General features: G+C 41.0%; 1 protein-coding gene across 1 annotated transcript; it reads right to left on the bottom strand.

Annotated features, from left to right (window-relative positions):
- Positions 1 to 609: 609 nt before the first annotated feature.
- On the bottom strand, positions 610 to 22,635 carry MED17 (mediator complex subunit 17). The gene is made up of 12 exons (XM_059412783.1): positions 22,138 to 22,635; positions 19,528 to 19,694; positions 18,350 to 18,569; positions 14,437 to 14,573; positions 14,268 to 14,352; positions 13,754 to 13,906; positions 12,490 to 12,620; positions 11,679 to 11,863; positions 8,779 to 8,916; positions 4,005 to 4,122; positions 2,203 to 2,362; positions 610 to 1,172 (listed from the first exon to the last, which is right to left on the bottom strand). The coding sequence occupies exons 1-12, from the start codon at positions 22,385 to 22,387 to the stop codon at positions 961 to 963; spliced, it is 1,956 nt and encodes a 651-aa protein (XP_059268766.1). The 5' UTR covers positions 22,388 to 22,635; the 3' UTR covers positions 610 to 960.
- Positions 22,636 to 25,853: the final 3,218 nt, after the last annotated feature.

Here is a 25,853-nt window from a genome sequence, read left to right as displayed (position 1 = left end):
CATTTCTCACAAGGAAAACACTGCTTATGTATTACTTATGGTGGTTCCAATCCACCAATCCATTAGTATTTTCCCCCCAGGAAAGAATGTTAAAGGAATAAGACAGGAGGAGAGTCTCACTGGAAGAGGAGGCCAGGGTTCCTGGGGGGAGGCTGGAGAAGGGCAGGGGCAGGTGCGGAGAGGTGTGAGCACATCCGGTCCGAATGGTCCGTGGGGGAAAGAGACCAAAAGAGAGGACCCAAGGAAGCCCTAGAGGTCCATTACACCCTCTGTGCCTTCAGCTTGCACCTTCCAGGAAGCTCTCAAAGTACCAGTCTTGGTGTCAGACCTGGCCATACCTAAGACAGCTGAAGGAAGAGGTACTTGGTTTGTTGAGACAAGCGCTGGCTCCCCCTGCAGGCACTGTGTGCTGTTCCACTTGCTTCTGGGGTGAGTGTGCTCCTGGAGGAATGCTCCAGGATTATGAATTATGCATTCATGCTCCTGGATGAGTCAGCATTCCTGACTCACAAGAGTGTTTAGATATCCTTACGCAATCTTTTCAACAAATAGTGGAATGAGACGCGTTGGCAAAAGACACAGTATATTTATAAGAGTTCAGAGAAGATCTGGAATTTTTAACCATATGCTTTATTTGATGACAACATCAAAGGGATACTTGAAAAGTTGAATTCAAACCCATAAATTAGTAATCTTTCAAGTTAACTGCATAAAAAAAGTTGTTCTGCATCTCCCCTACTTATATCCTATCACTGTACATAAGTGTCTGCATTTCAAAGCACTGTCACTTATAAAGTGAAATGTTTCAAAATGCTAGGTAAACATTTGTTGTTTTTTTTTTTTAAACAATGCTCTTTTGGAAAGTTTCTCTTCCTTGTGCTTAGAGTTCATCTCTCTCAAGTCCGTTTCTGGAAACTTCTCTGGAAAAAAATAAACTAGAAACGGTTCTGGAAACAAAAATCATAGTAGGCAAGGGCTAAGTGCAGACATAAGCAGCTCCATTTTATAAACAAAGTTTCGACCTTCCATTTTATTCCACTGAACTTCTCTGAACGGTCCACGAAGATGATTCCATTTGCTATCTTGTAAAACGTCACTTTTTGGAAGATCTTTACACTGGTTACGGGGAAACTGAACCATGATCTTGCTTCCACTTTCAGGGCCGTTACGAACTGTGGAGCAAAACCAAAATATCAATGTAATTTCCAAACTAGAAAACAAGGGTCCCACAACTTCATTCTACCACGAATACAAAAACCTTGTCTACCAACTTGAAAGCTCTTGTTAAAAAGAGGCTGTCAGTTTTAATATGCTAACCACCCTCCCCCAAAACCCCCAAAGCTTGCTTATTTATATATACTAGGCCAATATAAGTATTCATGAATTACTGTTTGCACCATAAAAATGGAGCAAGATGAATTCTGGCTTAGGAAAGTCAAATGTCCTATGTATTTTCACAAGATCAATCTATATTTTTTCTAAAACATGTAATACACACCTGATATGAAACTCAAACATTTGGAATCAGGACTGGGAGAGATGCAGACAAGATTTTTTTGAATTAAGAACTTCAGGTTTTAATGAAGCTTCATCACTCAGCAAAGAAGAAATGGGCATTCTGAAACTCTTATCAATAAAGACCTGGTAATGACCAAGCCTGCAGATTCACAAGCTGTGATTCTGTGGGCTAAGTTTTCTAATTACTCTTTCAAATATTTAGAGCAGGTATTAGAAAAGACCATAGTAAAGAACAAGTACTCCAAAGATCATTTTCAACTAGATAACGCATGTTCATTAAAGTGCCCTGGACAGAGTCGGGCTTAAAAATCCCCTCTCCTCTCTGGTCCATCCGTTCACCTCTTTGGGGACCACATGTAACTTGGCCTATTTGCAGCAGTACATTTCCCAAAAGCATTTATCCATCAAAGGTTTGGTTTGATACTTCAGGGTAACAATGCTGAAGGCAGTTTTCAGAGCTCTTAGGAAAATGTGTCCCCAAACAAAACATTTTTTATGACCACCAGAAAGAGAATCAATAATCTGTTGCTCTGAATAAGCACCATGATCAGATAAACGTTTAGCATAACTCCTATATGAACTCACTGCAGAGAGAAATTACTCTGAAGTATGTCTAATGAATACAGGGGAACATTAAGTCCAAACTCTGGAAGATCTCGTCCCATTCAAGGCAGCGGCCCGTACCTGAAATAGCATAGTCCCCACTTGGGGAGGCCACGGTGATGGCAGAGGCATTGCCAATGCTCTCTATGGGTCCAAGCCCCACATGATTGCTGAAGCTGAGCACCTGCCAGCCCATGACCTTGGCGAGCTGCTGAACTGCATGCACCTGATGCTGTGACATCTGCGAACGAAGAAAAGGACACTTTATGCATCTTCACCATGGAGATTTCCTTTGTAGTAACCTGACATCATGATTGTAAACTTTTTTTGGGGTGCTCACTGCCTAGCACGGGAATCCTCCTCTGTGACTGTTGCGGGGAGGATCCCACCTTCCACTGCAGAGGCTAAAATGGCCTGAGACTCACCTTCCCTGTCCACTGGCCAGCTTGAGCACAGGAATAGGACCGAAGCTTAGCCAAGTGGAGACTCCCACCTCGGCCACGAATGTGGATCAACATCGGAAGTAGCAGGGGGTGACTCTTCCAGTTACCTCTTCAAATCCACTCACCACCCTCCTCTGCCCAGGGAGGATCACCCATATGGTTCCATCCTCTGGCTTTGGGTTGGGTTCAGACAACGGGAACCACTCAGGTAATGGAAGCCAGAAGGATGGCGGGGAAGAGAGTAAGGTCAGGGCACTTATAACCCCAGTACACTCCCCTGTGAGGTTGTATCCTGTGACAGAAGGTGTCTGCTTTTCTCAAGTGGCCTGGTGCACAGGACTCTGCTTCAGGGCACCCATAAGCGCCCCTCTTATCTCTTTGGCCTAGGACTGGTGACCACTAAGCCCCCCAGGCCTGCTTACCTGGTTATTACTAGCACTAGGTCACCACGCTCTCCCAGGCGTTCTCCGACACCCACACTTTTGTAAATCGTTAGTAATATGAGCATGCCACCTACTTCCTGTTAAAATCCTGTCTGATGCACTGGGGCCATCTGGAGTGCATTCGGCCCCTATTGAGGAAGGAAGTAGCAAATCAGGATCTTCAAGCCTCCCCATCAATTCTGGGAGCTACCCACCAGCCTTCCAATATATTTCTGTGTATACATGCTTCAGGTGACCAAAGTCATTTAAGGTGTAAGCAAGCAACCAAGAGGTACTGTACCTCACAGATGCATTTCATTTACTTGGCACCAGAGTCAGGATAATAGATTATTGCTTCTAGGATGGAGAGCATCAGTATTTTTTTTTTAATTTTATATGAAATATGTGAATTTTTTGAATGGTATATCAGCATTTCTAAACCCATGCTTTCTCCCACAACTTGGTTTTTCACTGGATCATCATAACTCCATGAAGAACATAGGAAAAATACTGTTCTTAATTTTATAGAACAGGAAAGAAAGGTCCAGAAATTTATCCAGTGTCACAAAGCAAACGTGTGGTGAAGTTGGAACTAGAACCCAGCACTTTCCATGCTGCTCCTTAATACTGAAGAATCTTTTCTTAGCGCTTAAGCAGAATATTCCACTGTTATGGCGAATGGTCACTACAGTTTTCTATGTGATCTGCCCTTCTCTGGTTTTCTGAGGTTAATACTTCTTCACTTTTATGAGGTCCCAAAGGGGTTGTAAATCTTGGCAGACGTCAGAAATAAAAAAGTTTGTAATCTCAGAGCTGGTCCTTCATCGTCAATACAAACTAACTGGAAATAAATCTAGGGCAGTTTATCAACATTTTCAGTTAACCCATAAATTGTAAAATATTAAATAAATGGCAGAAAAAATGGCTTTCTTTTTATAACTTAATATACTTGAACTACTCCTTACTCACTTTGTTCTTTAAGCGCTACGAGAGGTTCAGGACAGCCATGAACGCTTACCTGGGACAGAAGGAAATCCTGGAGCTCCTGCTCCTGATGAGACAGTGTAATCACCCTCCCATCTCTGTGCACAACTCGGATCTGCTCAACTCCGATATTCAACTGCAGCTGGATGGACCTTGATAAACACACATACTAAAAATCAGAAATGTTCAAAAATTACCTTATACAGTCCCACAAATATTAAACCTTAACATCAAAAAACAGAAAATACCAATTTGGATAACCTGTGCTTACACCCATAGGGGCAAGATCCATAGGACTTTCTGGGGTTCGACATAACCATCAGACTCCTGCTGGCCTTCCCGAGGCCACACTGAGCACCAGTCCACTCAGAAGGCTGCAGGCAAGGAAGCAGAGCTTGCCACCAACCACTGACCACTGCTCCTCTCCTCGGGCAGGCCTTCCGCCTTCCTGCAGTGAGCAGAGATCCACACTGGGCTCATGTGGGACCTGCTGTCACTTAGAAACCTCATTCCCAGAGGGAGCCACATGTTCTCATAACCACTCCATAGGTATGCTTTCCAAGGGCCCCACAAATGATACTGCCCAATTTTAGAAGTCACCCCATCTGGGGAAATCCACAGCCATCCCTATCAGGCATTTCTAATCCCTACCAGTCCGGACCCATTTTACCAGTCTGGGATCATTTTTTCCAAAAGCCAATGTTGCCTAGTAACGCAGATGGCATCCTTTCTAATCAAGTTACTCAGGAACAAAAGCTAGAGAATTAACCAAAGAGCAAATTCTCATACAGAAAGGGAAAAGATTTGTTAACTCTATGCCCTCTCTTGAAACAATCCTCAAACAAGTCAAACTATGCCTCTATTAACTTGGCTTACGTCAAAGAAACTCACAAAATAACATGCAATGACATTCTTCCAAACCAATTCACAAGTTTTTAGCATAGCATATGACACGTACAAGAAACGTAAAATTCTTCAAATCTAACCAACTAGATGAATAGTGCAGAAAAAATAGCATTCTGTCTTTCCCTATTTGAGAGTACCTGATTTATAGACTTTATTTTACAGTGAACATTTAAGAATAAGACATTTAAGCAATTATCTCCACAGAAGTATAATTTTAACAAAGTAAAAGTTTACACGTTTCTTTCAAGAAAACGACAGAATTCAGAGGTCTTAAAAAAAAAAAGCTTGTACATCTAACCAAATTTTAAAAATTCTGAGATGACTATTGATAGGGGCATAGTTACAGCAGCTACTCTGAAAAAGCAATTTAGTAACATTCATGAACATTTTAAAGGTCCGTATCTTCTGGCCAGCAATTACACCTGTAGGACTTGATCCTACACCTAGACTTACACGTGTACAAATTATTTTGCTGGCATCCAACTAAAATGTTCAGCAGCAAAAGGCTGATTAAAAGTTGTGGTACACACAATGAACGCAATAAAGCTGTAAAAAAGAAATAAATCTGAGGTAGTGATAAGGATGTTTATTCACCAATATAGTGCCGCTGAGTTGGAAAAAAAAAAAAAACACACACAAACTGGGAATGACTGCTGGTATAGGGTTTCTTTTGGGGGTAATGGAAATGTTCTGGAATTAGACCGTGATAACAGTTCTACAACATAGGGAATATACTAAAATCCACTGAACTGTACACTTGGTTTTTTTTTTTTTTTTAAATATTTATTTATTTATTTATTTGACAGATAGAGATCACAAGTAGGCAGAGAGGCAGGCAGAGACCGGGAAAGGAGGAAGCAGGCTCCCTGCCGAGCAGAGAACCGTATGATCCCAGGACCCTGAGACCATGACCTTAGCCAAAGGCAGAGGAGGCCTCAACCCACCAAGCCACCCAGGCACCTTTTTTATTTTTCAATCTTTTTAAATAGGCTCCACACCTAAACTGGGGCTTGAACTCACAACCCTAGACTGAGAGTCAAATGCTCTACTGACTATGCCAGCCAGGCATCCCTGAACTGTATACTTAAAAATAGTGAATTTTAGGTTATGTGAATTATATCTCAATATTTTAAGGCACAAAATATTGTAGGAAAAAAGCAGGATATATATATATATATATATATATGCTTGTAAATGCATAGACTTTCTGGAAGGATGTGTAGAAACTGTTTTAAATGCTTGCCTTTGGGGGAGCCTGAGTGGTTTAGTCCATTAAGCACCTGACTTCAATTCAGGTCCTGATCTCTGGGTCCTTGGATCGAGCCCTGCATCAGGCTCTGAGCTCGATGGGGAGTCTGCTTCTCCCTCTTCCTTTGCCCCCTCCTCTGCTGGCTCATGCTTTCTCGTTCAAATTAAAGAAAGAGAGAGAAAGAGAGAGAAAAAGAAGAAGAGAAGAGAAAAGAACAGGAAAGGAGAGGAAAAGAAATGCCTGCTCCTAGAAAGTTCTGAGAGAACTACTTTGAACTTTTAAGTAGCATAAGTTGATCCCAGCTACAAAAGATGAGGAAAGGGTGTTCTATGACCTCCTTTCCTTCCTGATGCTATCAAGGCTATGTTTATCACTAGCTCTTCCTCAAAGAAGTTTATAACCACTGGGTCCTGTGAACCAGTCTCACATTTGTCTGGTCTTAGATCTAATGTAAGTAACTCAACATTGATAATTTTTTTCCTTTTCCACTCCTTTGTGCTCTTTCTCTTAACATTTTATTATGGACCTTTTTAAACACAAACAGAAGTATATAGTACTGTAGATTCTGTATATAGAGTAACATATCCAAAAGAAATATGAAAGTCAATGGCCCCTTTACCCAGCCCTAACAGTTAAAATGCAAGCCAAACTTCTTTTATCTTACTCAACCACTACTCTCCCACCACACCCCAAGTCATCCCAATTATTCTGTTTCTTTAGGTATAGGGGAAGAAAACCAGGATCTACCTTTCACCCCACCATCTTTTCCTGGAAGCTACAAGACTGATTTCCATTGTGTATTCTTTTATCTTCTGTTTTCTTTTCTTTTTTTTTTTTTAAAAGATTTTATTTATTTATTTGACAGACAGAGATCACAAGTAGGCAGAGAGGCAGGCAGAGAGAGAGGAAGGGAAGCAGGCTCCCTGCTGAGCAGAGAGCCCGATGCGGGGCTCGATCCCAGACCCCGGGATCACGACCTGAGCCAAAGGCAGAGGCTTTAACCCACTGAGCCACCCAGGCGCCCCTTATCTTCTGTTTTCAATCTTCTAAATCATGTTCACTATTTTTCATTTTTAAAAAACAGTAAATTAAAGTCTCAGTATTAAAAAAGTACAATTTAAGGGTATTATATTTGAGGTGTCTGAGTGGCTCAGTTGGTTAAGCAACTGCCTTTGGCTCAGGTCACGATACTGGGATCGAGTCCCGCTTAGGGCTCTCTGCTTAACAGGGAGTCTGCTTCTCCCTCTGACCCTCCCTGCTCTCATGCTCTGGTGTGTTTTGCTTACTGGAGAGACCACTGTGACTGGTTAGGTCTGCCTGAAAGAAGCAACTAACGTTTGAAAAAAAAAAAAAACAGGCATTCACCGGCCTTGATGAATGTTTGCCGCTGGCTCACTCAGACTGGCCTAGGGAAGGGCGCCCCCACTGTATCCTGCCGTTGTTAAATGTCAGAGAGGCTCAAATGGAGGCCAAAAATGCCTTTTGTGGCTACTTGCTAATTTTATTAACTTCATTTACTCCCCCGCAGTTTTACTGAGATGTAACTGACATATGGCATTAATTAGTTTAAGGCATACAGCATAATGATTTAGTAAGTGTACATATTGTGAAGTGATCATCATAGTATGTTAACACCCACCTCCTCACATGCTACCCATTTTTCTTCTTGTGATAAGAACTTCTAAGATGTACTCTCTTAGCTACTTTCAAATATACAACATGGTATTATGAACTATAGTCGCCACGCTATGCCCTGCAGGTTATAACTGGAAGCTTGCACCTTCTGAACACCTTTACCCATTCTGCCCCCCATCCACCCCACACCCCTGCCACGTCTGGCAACCACCAATCCGTCCTCTGCATGCTAGCTTGTGGTTTCTGAATGTAAATCAGGAACAACACTTCTCTGTGAATGATGGGGTCAAAAGTCATTTCATGCCCTTCATGGACACAGCTCTCAGCCCCCCCCTTTTTTTAAAGATTTTATTTATTTGTCAGAGACAGAGGGAGAGAGAGTGAGCGAGCACAGGCAGACAAAGAGGCAGGCAGAGGCAGAGGAAGAAGCAGGCTCCCTGCCGAGCAAGGAGCCCGATGTGGGACTTGATCCCAGGACGCTGGGATCATGACCTGAGCCGAAGGCAGCCCAGCCGCTTAACCAACTGAGCCACCCAGGCGTCCCTCTCAGCCCCATTTTAAGGGCAAAATCATGAACTGGATTAGATTAAGTTTAGCACCACGCCATAGTTTTGTGGCCATGAGAAAGCCACAAAATTCAGGCCGTTCTAGGCACAATATGGAGAGAATAGGCTCTACTATAAATGGTCCTACTCACTTCAAATACCCCAGGCTCAAGACCACAGCCCCCAGCCAGCAACTCAAGCAGATCAGCCTGAGGTGTGGTAGCTTCCCCCTCAACGAGGAGGTTCATTTTTTTTTTTTTTTTTTACAACTCAGACACATGACATTTACATACCAGGCACTATTTCAGACATTCTTACCTCTCATCCTGACGCTCTACACTTGATGAAATTTACCAGAATGTTATGTCACCATAGCAAATAAAATCCAAAAATCTCAATGTAATCACTCAACAAACATCAACACATAAAAGCAACTTAACATTTTAAATGAATGACATATTCTTGACACTTACTTGCATATCTGTTCATAGCCTTGCGACGTGATTAAAACCTTCACACTAGACTCATAGACGTCATTAATATTTGACCAGTGAGCCTGTATCTGAGGGTCCTCAATGCGACTTGCTAAGCTGTCAATGGTCGCAGCAGTTCTTTTAAAGAGAATAAGTCAACATTTTTAAAAAGGCACCATATAAACCAGTAAGATTATAAATACTTATTAATGTTAAGGCTACGTGAAAAAAAGAGGACTACTTTTCAAAAATACCACACCTGAAAAGCAGAGACTTTTCTTTAAAGAAAAAAAAAAGTCAGATGAGGGGATGAGAGCATTCTTCAGGCTGCCTGGCGCGGGTGCTCAGTGCCCCACTATGACACGTGCTCTTGCACAGGCTGACTTCCTCTGAACTCCAATCTGTTTTCTCTCAGGAAGGCATACCAGAACACAGGGAAGAAAGGTACTCTTAGAGTACAAACCTCAGCTCTAAAAAGAACATACACCACTCACAGATGACAGTCCTTGGTCCCTGGTAACACGGGACACACCCACAACTAAGGCCCATCACTCACGTAATGACAACTGTTTTCCTGAGAAGCCAGAGAGACTTTGTGCACAATGGAAATCTTACACTCCAAGAAAGATAAATAATGTATGTACACCTGAGAGAGAGGATTCAAGTCTATATGTACACACCAATGACCCTGTCAAATACATACCACTATTATCCCGATTTTTCAGTCCAGCCATGTTTAGTGATGTGCCTAAGGTTACACAGCTGTGAACTAGGGCACAAAACTGGTAGCCTAACTCCAGAGCCAAAAGCCCAGGGGTATAACACTACAGCCAGTAATCATCCTTTTTATACATGCTAATCAACAGCCACTGCCCAGAAAAAGCATAAATCATGAAAGGCCCTTGGGTTCCAGTTTTCTGATTCTAGCACTTGATTGGGAAGAGAAGGAAAAAGCCAGAAGACATGCAAACAGCCACTGAGGTCAAGGGGCATTGGGATCTGCTCTTTTACTGCTTCTGCTCTGGTACGGGTTTCTTTCAATCCTTTAACTTTCTCTTCCTTTCCTGGGATTGTTTGAAAGTGCTTCAGAAATTCCTAGGGCAGACTGGGCTATATCCAAGAGCATTCATTCTTGTATTATGTTTTAACAAACTGGAAATAAAAAGTATCTGGCACATGAGAATTGGTAAAAGAAATCAAGGACTATTCACAAGATGAGGTATTACATATCTATTAAAATATCTCTGAAAAACATTAAATGAAAAATTTAAAAACTTTACAATATTAAGTGAAGGCAGGACATAAAATTTTATGATTCCAGATTTTGTTTTTGTTTTTTTTTTTAAAGACACACACACCCTGGCACACACACATCAAAACACATGAGCAGTCAGTCTTGCTGTGTATGGTATTGATACAGATGAGGCTGATACATTGGAACATCACTTTTGTAATTGGGGGAAAATGGAAGCATTTTGCAAGCTTTGCTGCTTCCAAGACTGTGACTAATACTCTGAAATGCATAATGGCTCTAAAAATAGCTACTTCTATGCCCCTGACTTTTGGGTAAAGGTTTCTATAATTGAAATGCACACGTGGAGGGGCACCTGGTTGGCTCAGTGGATTAAGCCTCTGCCTTTGGCTCAGGTCATGATCCCAGGGTCCTGGGATTGAGCCCCACATCAGGCTCTCTGCTCAGCAGGGAGCCTGCTTCCTTCTCTCTCTGCCTGCCTCTCTGCCTACTTGTGATCTCTCTCTGTCAAATAAATAAAGAAAATCTTTAACAAAAAATTAAAAAAAGAAATGCACGAGTGGAAGGAACAATAGTAATCTGCCATACTTGATTTTTATAGGGAACTTCTGCATACATTGTTTAATTTGATCCTAAGACCAGACTCCTGTATCCTTAACTGACAGATAAACACGTAGAGGGCCACAGACATGAAAACTAAAGTTAGTTAGCAGGTGACTGAGCTCTGACTTAGACACATTTTTTTACTCCAGAAGCACCACCCTAGCTTCTTTAACATGTCTTCCTAATTCATTTTACTAAAAGCTATAGACATTAAGTTTCCATTCAAAGAATACAAACTAATGCACCATTAAAACCAGGACTTGTGTTAGTAGGAAAAAATGAAAATCAAAAACTATCACCTAGAGCAGAGTGGGCCCATACCTGAAGGTCTGGAGTTCTCGCCAGGCACAATTTTGAAAAGTAAAAATAGCCCTCTTCACCAAGGACCAAAAATAAAATACAAGAGCACCTCCAGCACTTGAAAAAGATATATTGAGGTCATATCATGCTAAGTTCTTTTGTAAATGATGTGTAGAGAAGTAAGAGGAGCGTGAGGTTTGGAGCTACACAGACTTGGGCGCAGATCCTGATTCTGCCACTCTCTTCAGCTGTCTGTGAGGGAGCTACAAAACTTCTCTAGGTTTCAACCTTCCCATCAGTGAAAATGGGCTCACACCACCTATGCCAGAGAAGAAGACCTAGATAAGTCAACATATGGGAAAGTGCCTTCTAAAGTCTTAGGAAGTGGGACAGCCAAAACATAGGGAAAGCTTCAAGAAAAGATTAAAATCAGTTCAGGAACAGGTTTCTGGTGGATGGGTCACTGAAGAAGGTGAGGAGTTCTAAGGCACATTCCTAGCGAGGTGTCTTTCAAAACTGTAGCCAGTGTCAGAAACCATCTTGAAAGTGACAGGAGCCCCGGAGCTCAGACTTCTCCAAACCTGAAAGGACCATCCCCAGATGCAAATGCTTTCCCTGCAGTCACCCTCCTCTTCCTAGGAAAGAAGGTCATCTCATGGCAAAAATAATGTGTATAAGGTAACTAACTAATAAAGGAAAAATGACTGTAGTTTCCAAGAAAAATAGTTGCTTTGTTCATCCTTACCTGCTCCTCAGGAATATATGCTTTGCTTGTTTAATGATTTTTTCTAGAAGCCCTTCACTGGACTGTAGTGAATTAATTTCATTTTTATCAAAAGCCTGAGGACCTGAAAGTCTCATTCTCTTGTGACCAAAAGGGGCACTTGCTGGATGAGGCATCACGATGGAACTCAAGGTCTGTTTATGAAACTGTAACAAGAACAGCCATTTATTATTAATATTTTTGTTGAAGTATAATTGACAACTTAGATTAGTTTAAGGCACACGACATGATTTTTGTATATATGGTAAAATGATTCATAACAAGTCTAACCAACCTCTGTCACCATAAAGTTACAAATTTTTTTTAAAAGTTGTTAAAAAAACAACTACTGCTTATACGTTAAAGGCAGGGGAGACTGGAATACACACTTCTGTGAAGTTTCTCAGGGGGTTCTTTTGAAATTAGCCTAAACTGTGAGCCAGCTCCCTGGAAACACAGTTCTAGATAACTGGAGTAGAATACATCCTGAAACAACCCAACTATACTGTTCATAGGCTCTGGAAAGACACTGTTCCCATCACACAACCAGAACTACCCTTCCCTCCCGTACCCTGCCTGCTCTTCCTACACGCCTAGATGTAACCTGTGGTATATTTCCACCACCACAAGCGATGCTCAGGAACAGACTGATAAGCCTGCTTATCTGTGTGTTCCCCCAGCACAGAGCAAGGATCCTGCACAGAGACAGTGACGGTCACAGAGAGGAGCTTATGCATGTGTGCTGCACCAGACATGCCTCCCACCATGCAAGAAGGAACATTTCGCTCATTACCTCTCTAATTAGTAGATGCAAATTATGCTCTAAGACATAAAGATGGTCTTCCGGACTTGGCTTCTCAGTAGCGGACTTTTGGGATTTCTTATCATTTGAGGAATGGCACAAAGAAATCAGTAACTGTAAGCCTATTTATAAAAAGAAGCAGGACAGAGGCAAATCAATCGAAGACATAGGAATGCATGGTTGTCTTCAAAAAGTACAATCACAGCCCGTTCTCAAAAGATCCATTCGAAACTGAAGATCAGGCTTCATGATTAACATTTTTAGACCAAAATGACTATCCGTGAGTGTAATAAACTATGATGCATTTTAACAATACAAATTCTTTGACATGCAATGTAGCTGTTGACCTTAAGCTATGGTTAGACAAGTGAACAGAAGGTGTATGTTAACTAATTAGTTTCTTCTTGCCTTTAAAAAGAGCAAAAACAAAACACAACACCACTTTTGGGAAAAACAATAAAATACGGGATTGTAACTGGTCTTACTGATGAGAAGACTGATACTTTTCCCTGTTGCCAAGAAAACCAAGATGGAATTTTTCAATTCTAAAAACCCATTCCTTTGACAAGATCCAAGAAGATACATCTCAGAATTTATATAAAAAACAAGTACACATGGGGCGCCTGGGTGGCTCAGTGGGTTAGGGCCTCTGCCTTCGGCTCAGGTCATGATCCCAGAGTCCTGGGATCGAGCCCCGCATTGGGCTCTCTGCTCAGTGAAGAGCCTGCTTCCCTTCCTCTCTCTGCCTGCCTCTCTGCCTACCTGTGATCTCTGTCTATCAAATAAATAAATAAAATCTTAAAAAAAAAAAAAAAACAAGTACACAGCTAACTACAAACTGATCTCTGAGGCAGGTCTGACTGCTCTTGAGTAATACAATTAAAATCCCAATTTCCACAAATTTAGGAATATTATAGATACTGAATAACCACTGTTACTTAGACATCAAGACAGGATCCCTGAAAAATCTTCCATAAATGGTGTTAGCATAGACCTCACAGCCACTGCTGCCAAGTAACAGCGTTACTGGTACAAATGTTTAACATGCACTGTTTAAAAGCCAGGAGTTAAGCTACTTAGGACACAGGACAGAATGAGGTTTGTCCTGCATGCTTTATGAGCTACCATTATAGCTAGGAGGCTGCCTCTTTGCTCTGTTCCCCCAACACATCCAAATATATAGTTACCCCACTCTGTCCTGCTCCCCAAACCACAAAATCCTATTTACAAACTTGAATGGGTTGGTTGCTCTTACTTGGAAAGGGCTGAGAGATAATCTGGTTTTTCACCACAATGTGAGGGATCTGTGACTTAATTTGAACAGCTTCCCGAGAGAGCTGTGCAAAAATTTCTTTACACAAGAGAACGTTTTGTGCTGCTTCTAATTTCGTCTGCCAGTGTGGGGAACCTGAAAGACAGGAAACATATGTATATATCAGTTATCTAACTATATTATGCATGAATTAAATGGTGATCTGAATACATATATCAAAAGTTCAGAAAACACTATATCAGAGCATATTGTTTCCAAAACACAAAAATTTTCCTTTCTTTTACACAGAGAAAATTGGTGAAGAAGTTCAATCTTAAAAACAAAAACAAAAAACTGCACAGCTATTCACTAATGGTTAATGAACAGGTTATAAATAATAAATTTGCAATTGTTCTTACTCTGAAGTACCTATTTTCCCCTCTGCATTTATCATCAGTTTATTTGGAAACATAAGCTCAGACACAACTATAAGTTAGAGGACAGAACATAACCACACCTGGTTTGGATTTGGGCAAAGGTCGTTTAAAGAGGTTGACTGTGCCCAGATCACCTATGTCTGGAGCTTGTTTCTGAATTGAAACCTATGGGACAATAAAAACATGAAAAGGTGTTAGCAAATTAACTTCTGGGGTAAGTAATAATTACTTAAAATACTTGACAAATACCTTGATATAGGCAGACCCTTCTAAATCGCTAGGAATCTGAACATCAAGAGGACAGTAATCTTCAGGTATCTTTTTATCCAGATCAATATCTGTATTCTTTATTACTTCAAATGTACCGTGATGGGGAAAGAGAGATCCTAATGGGGTATTAAAAACAGGAAAATAAGAACCAGTTAACACATTAATTTAACATACATTAGTAAATAATACAGTAAATATTTCACTGAATGTAACATTACTGAATCATAAATTAAACTCCCACCCAAAATGTGTTTTGGGGGACATGAGGGAAGGATAGTAAGCAAAAGGAAGAAAAGGAAGCAGGAAAAAAAGGTATTTACCTTAAAAAAAAAAAAGAAAGAAAGAAAGAAAAGAAAAAGAAAAAAGGAAAAAAAAGGTCTTGTCATCTTGAACTCATCTTCAGAGTAGGATTCTACCTTCAGAATTCAGAATTCCTCAATTCCTTTGAATGCTGAAACACTCAGGTGCTCCAGTGTCTTGACTTAAAACACCTCAACTTGAGTACTACTGATGGGGGTTGGGGGTCAGTAATGGCTTACTTTGGCAAATGAGTCCTTTTAAAATATGACTCAACTATTGTTATCACGTTGTAGTCACAATAATCACAACCAGGGCCCCTTGCTTCATCCCTTGACATTCAAAGCTTTAACGTTACTGAGCTGTAAATCTTGTAAACATTTACTGTGTAGCTTCTCTGAATATCCCTTAGCAGCTTACAAACCATTACCATGATTACCTCCAAAAACCTATTAGAGCTCAACAACAAAGAATTATACAAGATGTGAATTCAAGCTCATCAAATTTTGGTACATTGCCAACAAAATATATTCCTGCAGCCTTGGCTGAATGGGAGAAAAAGGCAGCAAAGTGTTTTCACTGCCCTCTCTCTTTTGCCCAGGATGTGAAAACAGCTTAGATGACTTAGGGGAGAAAAAAAGAATTAACATAAAATGGAAGAATCTTTTTCCTTTTATGCTTAGTTTTTTTTAAAGATTTTATTTATTTATTTGACAGAGAGAAATCACAAGTAGATGGAGAGGCAGGCAGAGACAGAGAGAGAGAGAAGCAGGCTCCCTGCTGAGCAGAGAGCCCGATGCGGGACTCGATCCCAAGACCCTGAGATCATGACCTGAGCTGAAGGCAGCGGCTTAACCCACTGAGCCACCCAGGCGCCCCTATGCTTAGTTTTTAAGGGTTACAGGTAAGCTCCTAATTGAGAAGATATTTAGCCTCTTGACTAAAACGTCATTTATGATTTAGTATGTGTTAACATATAAACACAATCTTTAGAGTTTCTGCTAAATGTACAGATCCAGCGGGATTTATTCTAGGCTGCAGGAGTGGCTCAATATTCGCAAACAATCAAGACAATGCACCACATCAATATAAGAAAGGATGAGATCCTCTCAATAGATGCACAAAAAGCATTTGGAAAAATACAGCAAACATTCTTGATAAAAACCCTCGAGCAAGTACGGAGAGAGAGAACATATCTCAACATGATAGAGGCCAGGATCAAAAGACCCCCAGCTACTATCACCCACAATGGAAAGAAACTAAGAGCTTTTCCTCTACCCTCAAGAACAAGACAGGGAGGTCCACTCTCACCACTACTATTTAACATAGTATTGGAAGTCGCAGCCTCAGCAATCAGACAACAGAAGAAATAAAAGGCATCTGAATCAGCAAGGAAGACGTCAAACTTTCACTATTTGCAGATGACATGATGGCTTATTTAGAAAACCCAGAAAGACTCCACCAAAAAAATTGTTAGAACTCATACATGAATTCAGCAAAGTCATGGGATATAAGATCAAGAAAGAGAAATCTGTTGCACTTCTATATACCAATAAGCAGCAACAGAAAAAGAAATCAAGGAATGATCCCATTTACAACTTTAGTGAAAACAGTAAGATACTTAGGAATAAACCAAATCAAGGAGGTAAATGATCTGTACTCTGAAAACCACAGAATACCTATAAAAGAAATTGAAGAGGACACAAAGAAATGGAAAAACAGTCCATGCTCATGGATTGGAAAAACAAACATTGTTAAAATGTCTAATACTGAAAGCAATCTTCACATTTAACACAATCCCTATTGAAATACCACCAGCATTTTTCACAGAGCTAGAACAAACAATCCTTAAATTTGTATGGAACCATAAAAGATCCTGAATAGCCAAAGCAACCTTTAAAAAGAAGAGCAAAGCTGGAGGCATCACATTTCCAGACTTCCAGCTGTATTACAAAGCTGTAGTCATCAAGACATTATGTTACTGGCAGAGAAACAGGCCCACAGATCAATAGAACAGAACAGAAAATCCAGAAACGGACCCGTGTAATCTTCAACAAAAGCAAAAATGAACTAATGGGACTCCATTAAGATAAGAGCTCCTGGGGCGCCTGGGTGGCTCAGTGGGTTAAACTGCTGCCTTCGGCTCAGGTCATGATCTCAGAGTCCTGGGATCAAGCCCTGCATCGGGCTCTCTGTTCAGCAGGGAGCCTGCTTCCTCCTCTCTCTCTGCCTGCCTCTCTGCCTGCTTGTGATCTCTATCTGTCAAATAAATAAATAAAATCTTTAAAAAAAAAAAAAAAAAAGATAAGCGCTCCTGCAGAGTGAAGGAAACAATCAACAAAACTAAAAGGCAACCGATGGAATACAAGAAGATATATGCAAACAACATACCCAATAAAGGGTTAATTTCCAAAATTTATGAAGAACTTATCAAACTCAACACCCTGAAAAAACCAAGTAATCCAGTCAAGAAACGGGCAGAGGACATGAGTAGACATTTTCCCAAAGAAGATATCTAAGATGGCTAACAATACATGAAAACATGCTCAATATCACTTGTCATCAGGGAAATACAAATCAAAATCACAATGATACACCACCTCACACCTGTCAGAATGGCTAAAATCAACAACACAGGAAAAAGCAGGTATTGGCGAGGATGAGGAGAAAGGGGAAGCCCCTTACACTGTTGGTGGGAATGCAGCTGCAGCCACTCTGGAAAACAGTATGGAGGTTCTACAAGACGTTAAAAATAGAGCTACCCTATGACCCACCAATTGCACTACTTATTTACCCAAAAGATACTAAAATACAGATTTGAATGGGGCATGTGCACCCTGATGTTTATAGCAGTGTTGTCAACAACAGTCAAACTATGGACAGAGCCCAAATGTCCATCAACTGATGAATGGATAAAGATGTGGTACACAGGCACACACACACACTGGAATATTCCCAATCATCAAAAAGAATGAAATCTTACCATTTGCAACAATGTGGACGGAACTAGAGTGTATCGTGCTAAGCTAAATAAGCTGGTCAGAGAAAGAACAATACCTTAACATTATTTCACAAATAAGTGGAATTTAAGAAACAAAACAAATGAACATAAAGGATTGGGGGGGTGGAATGAGAAACATTATCCTAAGAGACTCTTAATGTTGGAGGGCTGGTGAGGGAGGTGGTTGGAGAATGGGTTAGATGGTGATGGGGATTAAGGAGGGCACTTGTTATCATGAGCACTGGGTGTTGATGTAGTGATACATCACTAAATTCTATTCCTGAAACCAATATTGCATTGTATGTTAACTAACTAGAATTTAAATAAAAATCTGGGGAAAAAATCAGTATTAAAATAAAATTTTTGCTAAATGTACTCAAAGGTAAATATATAAATAGTTTAAATTCAATTCTATAAATAAATGTCTAAGATAAAAGTAATTCCAGCTTATCAGGTTTATGTGTACAGAAATTAAAACCTCAAAATGTAATATATTATACAATATATTATACAATATGCCACATTCTAGTCAATCCTGTATAGTTTTTTGACACACTGTAGTTTAAATGCATAGTTTTTAACAATGATCTATACCTGCACTTCTGTAGCTCAGATCTCCCAGAATCTTATCCCCAACTTTTCTGAGTTTCCAGTGTTGCCGTAATCTCAAAAGCTCAGAGTTGAAGTCTCTTTGCAGTTTATTTTCTTGGTTTTCCGTAACTGATTTGGTCAGTCTTTCTGCCCCCTTCAACAGGATCTGGGCTGCTCCAGCAAGCGACTTCTTTTTCGATATCAACTGCAGTGTCTGTGGATTCTATCAGAAAGAATAGTGTAGTTCTGCATTTTTAAACGATTTCAACATTCTCTTAATAATAAAATAACTACTCAAGAGAAAACTGAGAAATTAAAGACAATCAGGTAATACCGTTTTTTGAAAGATAACCACCTGAACCTATTTCTCCGATCAACTCAAATAAACTTATGTTAAACCACAAACACCACACCGGACTGCAAACGAGAACTTACACCAGCTCTGCCCAGCTTGGAGTCTGCTTGTCCCCTTCCCTCTGCTCCTCCCTGAGCTCCTGCTCTCAATCTCTCTCTAAAATAAATAAATAATTCTTTTTTTTTTTTTTTAAAGATTTATTTATTTATTTATTTGACAGAGATAGATCACAAGTAGACAGAGAGGCAGGCAGAGAGAGAGGAAGGGAAGCAGGCTCCCCGCCAAGCAGAGAGCCCGATGTGGGACTCGATCCCAGGACCCTGAGATCATGACCTGAGCCGAAGGCAGCGGCTTAACCCACTGAGCCACCCAGGCGCCCCTAAAATAAATAAATAATTCTTAAAAGTGGGGGCACCTGCGTGGCTCAGTGGTTTAGGCCTCTGCCTTTGGCTCAGGTTGTGATCTCAGGGTCCTGGGATTGAGCCCTGCATCGGGCTCTCTGCTCTGCAGGGAGCCTGCCCCCCCCCATCGAATAAATAAATAAAATTTTTTAAAAATCTTAAAAGTGAGGGGGAATTTGGTAAGCCTTAAAATATTACATTATTAATGAAACTTCACTCTTCTGAAGGTCACAGGGCCATTAATAAAATAGTAAATAAAGGAGATGCTATTTTTATGCCAGTTTGTTTTAAACCCGTTAGTCTTTAGATCTTCATCTAGACTTAATTTTGCATGAAAGGTAAAGGAGACAGTAGGCCCATAGCCTGAGAAGTGGTCCTGGGACTTAATAAAACGGTACCATTATTCAGTTGAAACCCACACATACCTGTTTTGGAGGAAGTGCGTCCTGAGAGACTGGATCAAGAGTCATAAATTTTTTATCCCTAACAATACTGAGGACATCGTAGAGAACACACATCTCTGTTAGGGCACTTCTCAAGTTATTCCTCACAGAGTCCCAAGGCCAAAGAGAAGGCTGAAATTTTACCAACCCTAAAAAGAAAAAGGAAAAAAGAAATTCACAGGTATGAGTTATAATAACTAGAAGACAAATCTTATTTAGATGTTACAAGTATGAAAAAAGAAACAATAAGTTATTTAAAATTATTTCCTGTTTTATCCCACTTTGTCCACCCTTTCTTGAATCTCTGTAAATATTTAAGTTAGCATTTCCTATAATGGCAAAACAAATTTGGTATCTAATCTCCACGTATTGCAGTATTTTTTAAATTTATACAAATAACCTTTTTCTACCAGATCTTAAAACTTGAATAATTGGAGAGCATTTCCAAAATATTTTAAAGTACAAAAATACAAATAACCTATAATGGCAATATTCAGATACTAAACAATGTTAACATGCCTTCCAAGCTCTGAAATCATTTTGCTAAATTTCACCACTACTTGCTCACTGCCCAGAGTTCAAATAGAGTTATAGAGTAGGCTGTGGAGATGCCTAGAGGATTAGATTTTATGCCTGGAATTTTTCAATATTTAGAGCGAAACTGAGAGGTAAACAGTACTGACAATTGGGGTGTGCCCATGCAAATACTTTTCAATGCATTCACATATATTTACTTCCATTTTTCTATTACTTGTTTTTTTTCCAATTACTATGTCCTAGAGAGACTTCCATGCCAGCACATATAGATCTATTTAATTCTTTTAACTCTGTTTGACATTCTGGAGCATGTATATTATATATCCATATATAATGGATAAGTTTATAATGGTAAGTTTAACCATTCCTACTTCATGGACAGGTAGGTTGCTTTCACTAATGCTAGTAGTGGTAAACACGTTGAACACACATCTGTGTACAACTTTTTCTGAAAGCTAAATTCCTACCTGTGATTTTGTGGGTCCAAAGGAGATGCATATTTAACACTTTTGACACATACTGAACTGCAAAACTGGCTTCCAAAAAGGTTTCACCAATTCACATTCCCAACACAGATATTTAGTCTTTTAAGTTGCTGCTAATGGTATGCGCGAAAATAGTGTTTTAATATTTTAATTTGCCTCTCCCTACTAGTAAGATCCCATGTCTTTTTCAGCCAGCTGTTTATACCTTCAGGCTATTTTTCGAGTGAGTTATCTTTTTTTCTCCCAGTTTGCAAGGAATCTTTGAACATCAGGGACAGCAACCAGTATGTGTCCAATAGGTTGCCAATAGTCTTCCCAGTCTCTCCTCTATTTTCTTTGTTGGTGGCACCTTTTATGTAATTAATCTCTCTTTGGCTTTATAATTTGTGTTTCCTATTGTGCTTAAGATCTCTTCTGCTGCCAAAGTTCTATGTCTACAACTTCCAATTTTTTAATATTTTCATTTGCATTTCAATCCTTGTGAAAGTAATCAGGAGTGTGAAATATGAGATAGTATCTATATTTTACTCCCAAATGGACCCCCAACTGTTCTAACACCACTAGCTCGAGAACCCATCTTTAAATTCCTATTTACACAGGGTCTGTTGCACATACCTAAATCAAGAATTGTATTTTTTAATCCCTGATAATAATGAGAATCCAAAACCCACTCACACTTTTTCTACTATTCTCTCCTAATTAGGCTCCCTCTTTTCAGTTTTGTTTTCCCTGTAACCCATTTGCTACAACGGATCTTTTTTTGCTACCTTTTTGCTACGAAGCAATGTATTTAACGTACAATCACCTGTTTCCTTAAAATCCTTCCAAAAGCTATCAGCTGTCCTTCTAATAAAACCCAAATGTGGGGCGCCTGGGTGGCTCAGTGGGTTAAAGCCTCTGCCTTCAGCTCGGGTCCTGATCCCAGGGTCCTGGGATCGAGCCCCACATCGGGCTCTCCGCTCTGCGGGGAGCCTGCTTCCTCCTCTCTCTCTCTGCCTGCCGCTCTGCCTACTTGTGATCTCTGTCTGTCAAATAAATAAATAAAATCTTTAAAAAAAAAAAAAAAAAACCAAACCCAAATGCTTATCTGGGCCTGGTGGCTCGACACGATTTCGCCCCCGCCTACCTCTTAGACCTGACCTCATATTCCAGTCAACACAGACCTCTCTCTTTTCAGCAGGTGTTATCAGCATCATCCCCATTCCTCAGGGAAGCAAAGTAACTCGGACAATAATGGCAAGAGCAGCGATATGAACCGCAGGCCTCTTAACCAAGTGTGCCACATTACAGACTTGAGCACTTCATCAGTGAGTGTCTCAAATGCTCCCACTCGAGAAACGGTGCGGGAGGATAAGGAGAATTAAGAGACAGGCAGCGCCATCAACTGCCCAGCTGCGAAAAGACCCCAGTGAGCATTATCAGTATTCCGCACGGGACTGTTCTGACACCGACGCAACCACATCTCTCTCCGCGCGGGAGAGCCGGAGTGGCATTACGTGGGCGGGTACCGGGGGTGGGGGGGGGTGCCCCAGACCCGCCCGCGGCCCAGAGCAGCACACACGGGCCTAACCTTCCTCATCGTCCTGGTCCGCGCTGGAGCCGGCGCCAGCCCAGTCCTGCGCGTCGCCCTCGGCCCCCGCCGCCTCCTCCTCCTCGGAGCCCGAACCCTGGCTGAAGTCGATCCGCTGGGCCAGGCGCGCCAGGTTCTGCGACATGGACAGCGGCTGCAGGTACGTCTCAGTGCCATCCAGGCCCACCTCCTGGACCTGCTTCTCGCAGGCCGACTCGATGCTGATGCGCACAGCGCGCACTCCAGACATGCTGGCGGCGTCGGGGGGAGGTGTCGGGAGGACACCCGCGCAAGCCGAAACCGGAGATGAGAAGCAGAGGCGCCCCCGACGAGCGCCCACAAGCTGGGAACTGCGGTACCTCCGCGGACCTCGGAAAACCAAACACTGCTGCGGGGCGGGAAACAAAGCCCTGAGCCAAGCGACTTTCCCAGAATGCACCGCAGTCCCCTGGCTTCCCTCGTAGGCTCCTGGAGGCGCGGGCGCTCTGGGCTTCCGGGGGAGCGCTTCCGGCTTTCCCAGCGCAGCGTAGGGAAAAACTTCCTGGTTTGTAGGAGGCGTGGCCGGGATTGGGGGAGAAGGGGGAGGGGGGACCTTGGTGCCGAGGGCGTGGATTGGCTGGTGCGCGGTGTCCGTCTGCATTTTAAAGTGTTGTTTGCTTCAAGTGATGGTGTATGGGAAGTTCAAGAAGGCCGGAGAGAGGCAGGGAAAAGGAAATGAATGGATCCCTGGGTCTTCGCGATTAGAGTTCCTCTGACAATGCTGAGATTTGAGAGTTTACACCTAGAGAAACGTGTCTTAAGAGTTATGAAATAAGGACGTAATTTGAGGAAAAACATAAATCGTGCTTATCACTACTTAAAATTGTACTGCACAATTAGTTTATTATGTTTTCCTCTTAGCTGTAACCTCCTGGAGAGCGACTATCTCCAGGAAGCGTAATAGACGCTGGCACGTAATCTGAGCTTAATTTTTATTTCATGCCCGAGTAACTGAGAATAAGTAGTACTTTAAAAGATGAAGAAGCAATTATATAACTTCAGTCTGAGTCCTCAAGAGTATGTCATTAGTATTAATTCCACAGAGGAGGCTAGATTATTTTATATTACAAAACTCTAAGGAATTGTGTATTTATCGTTTTTTAAGGATTTATTTATTTGAGAGAGAGAGAGCATGAGTGGGGTGGAGGGGCAGAGAGAGAGGGAGAAGCAGACTCCTGCTGAGCAGGGAGCCGGACATTGGGCTGGATACCAGGACCCTGAGATCATGACCTGAACCAAAGGCAGTCCCTTCACTGGCTGAGCCACTCAGGTGTCCTAATAGCATTTACCATTAATGAGGGATAGAAGCAGAAAAATGTTCACCTTACTATAGCCTATATAGCTTTGATAAAGATCAAACCGGAGCTGGCTCCTACATTCTTAAAGGGTCTCATTGACTCCCTTTAGATCTCACCTATAGTTAATATTGAGCTGACTGACAAGCACCAGAGAAATCTTGAAAAAGAAGTCTCAAGAATTCATTCTTCCTTTCTCTCGTTTCTTTCAGAGACAGAGTGTGTGCTGAGTGGGTTGATGGGGGGGCAGAGAGCAGGAGAGAGACTTAAGCAGACTCTATGCTTGGTAAGGACCCTGAGGTAGGACTCTCATGACCCTGAGTTCATGACCTGAGCCAAAATCAAGAGTCAGATGCTTAACTGACACCCAGGTGCCCCTCAAGACTTTCTTCCTGACCATTTGTGGCCCCCATCAGTCATGAGTCTTTTCAAGTTTTGTACTGACCAAGATATTAAGTTTTTGACTTCCTTTCCTAAGATATTTAGGAAAATAGGATTGCGATGGTGTCAGTTCTACCAAAACAATGTATGGGGCTATCTGTTAGGAATGTGAATTTTCAAGAGAGACCTATTTTTTGGAAGCTCAGCTGTGATTCTTATGCACAATCATATTTGAGAAACACTGTGCTCTCTATGCAGAAGTTTATAAAAGGTTTTAACTTTAAAATGATTGATATTTATCATTGGCTCTATTTGAGCCCATCACTGTGCTAAGTGTTTTAATCCTATTTCTTATTTCACCTTTTTAAGGTTCTTGTACTTCTGCATTTTGGTCCTGGCATCTGTTTTCTTATCTGGGTTAGGGCACACACCCAAGAATCAGAATCTAGGCTGGGCTCAGCTGGCGGGTTCTACTTCAAGATCTAGGACCACAGGTCATTCAGAGAACTCTGTACCATAAGTTTCTCATTGTTCTTGGACTATCAGGCTGCTCAGGGTATGTTCTTATGGGGATAGCAGAGGTATAAGAGGGAAGCTTTGCCTGCATTACCTGTCTGACATCCACATAGCCTATGGCCATGTCTAAAAGTCAAGGATGGGAGAAGGGACACTCTCAGCCTTTTCAGTTGAAGGAACTGCAGAGTTACAGGGAAAGGGGTATGGATAAAGGGAGGAACAAGGCCAACAATCACGTATGGAAAATAATCCAATTACATTCCCCCATCTCACATCATAAATAAAAATTCCAATTAAGTTAAAGACCTAAGTATAAAAAACAGAGTGAAATCTTCCATGCAGACTCAGATATATATGAGACTAAGTCCTGTTTAAAGGAAGTGTTCTATGAAAATTATTGGTCAGGGTTCATGGAACTCAAATCATCTTCAGGGAAGAAATGAGCCTCCTCACCCCCACTACCTTTCAGGACTGAGGAGAGGAGATCTGCTAGGATCTCAATTAAAACTCCAAGGAACACAAGGAGTAATAGGCTCTAAGTAGGGGCCTGAGTCTTATTTAAAATGCAACCTACCCCAATCCAGCTCAATCACTGATTACATTGAGGAAATCAGTCTCTCACTTTATCTACCTTACAAAAGAAAGGTAGAAACCCTTACCAGTGGGAGATACCTAGAACAACCAATATCCAGCTTATAATAGAAGTAGTGGTTGTAGATACGTAAAAAGGCAGGCAAGAGTGACTGATAATCAAAACCTAAAACAACAGGAACATATCCGTGGATGATCAAAACATTGGAGATGGTAGGCAAGAACTTTAACTGATCAATACTAGATGAAAATGGATGTAAGGGTTTCAACAGGGACTGGAAATTATTTTCTAGTGTCTTGAGTTGATGGTCCATCACTGTGCCAAAACCACACTCTTACTTTAATAAGTTTATAAATTTTGTTATCTATACATCCAATACCCCTTGTTGTCCTGATAAACCTCTTTTTATCTTGGTATCTTGCTATCCCATATTTTAGAATCAACTGGTTCTATGAAACGCCACACTGGCATTAGACTGGCATGGAACTGAATTTTTAGATTTGACAAGAAATGCTTCTGGTGCTTCTATGATATTGCATTTTCCTAGATATAAGTATTTATTTTGCATATTTTAAAGTTTTCAACAGTTTTATAATTTTTTCCATGATTATAGAATCTTTGTTAAATGAAAATATTGCTATATACTTTTGATAACATTGTAATTGATATTTTTCAAATTTTACATTTTTAACTATTTCTTACTGGTATGAAGAAATGCAGCTCATTATTATACATTGGTTTTATATTTTGGAATCTTGAATTCAGTCTAATAATTTCACTATAAACTCTCTTGGGTTTTCTAAGAATCAATCATGTCTCCTGCCACAAAAATTGTGTTTTTCTTCTTTTTCAGTCATTATTCTTTCTTGCTTGCTTTTCCTGGTTGTTCAGAA

The sequence above is a fragment of the Mustela nigripes genome, chromosome 1 (assembly GCF_022355385.1).
Source record: "Mustela nigripes isolate SB6536 chromosome 1, MUSNIG.SB6536, whole genome shotgun sequence".
Taxonomy (NCBI): Eukaryota; Metazoa; Chordata; class Mammalia; order Carnivora; family Mustelidae; genus Mustela; species Mustela nigripes.
Note: the sequence above shows the minus strand (reverse complement) of the source record. Positions and strands in the feature narration are given on the sequence as shown.

Bases quoted from the DNA above. Each gene is read 5' to 3' on its own strand.
- MED17 (XM_059412783.1), bottom strand. From the start codon at position 22,387: ATGTCTGGAGTGCGCGCTGTGCGCATCAGCATCGAGTCGGCCTGCGAG. The intron at 19,695-22,137 runs GTTAGGCCCGTG...TTTTCTTTTTAG, and splicing joins GGACCAGGACGATGAGGAAG to GGTTGGTAAAATTTCAGCCT. The intron at 11,864-12,489 runs GTAATGAGCGAA...TTCTTGTTACAG, and splicing joins TGCATCTACTAATTAGAGAG to TTTCATAAACAGACCTTGAG.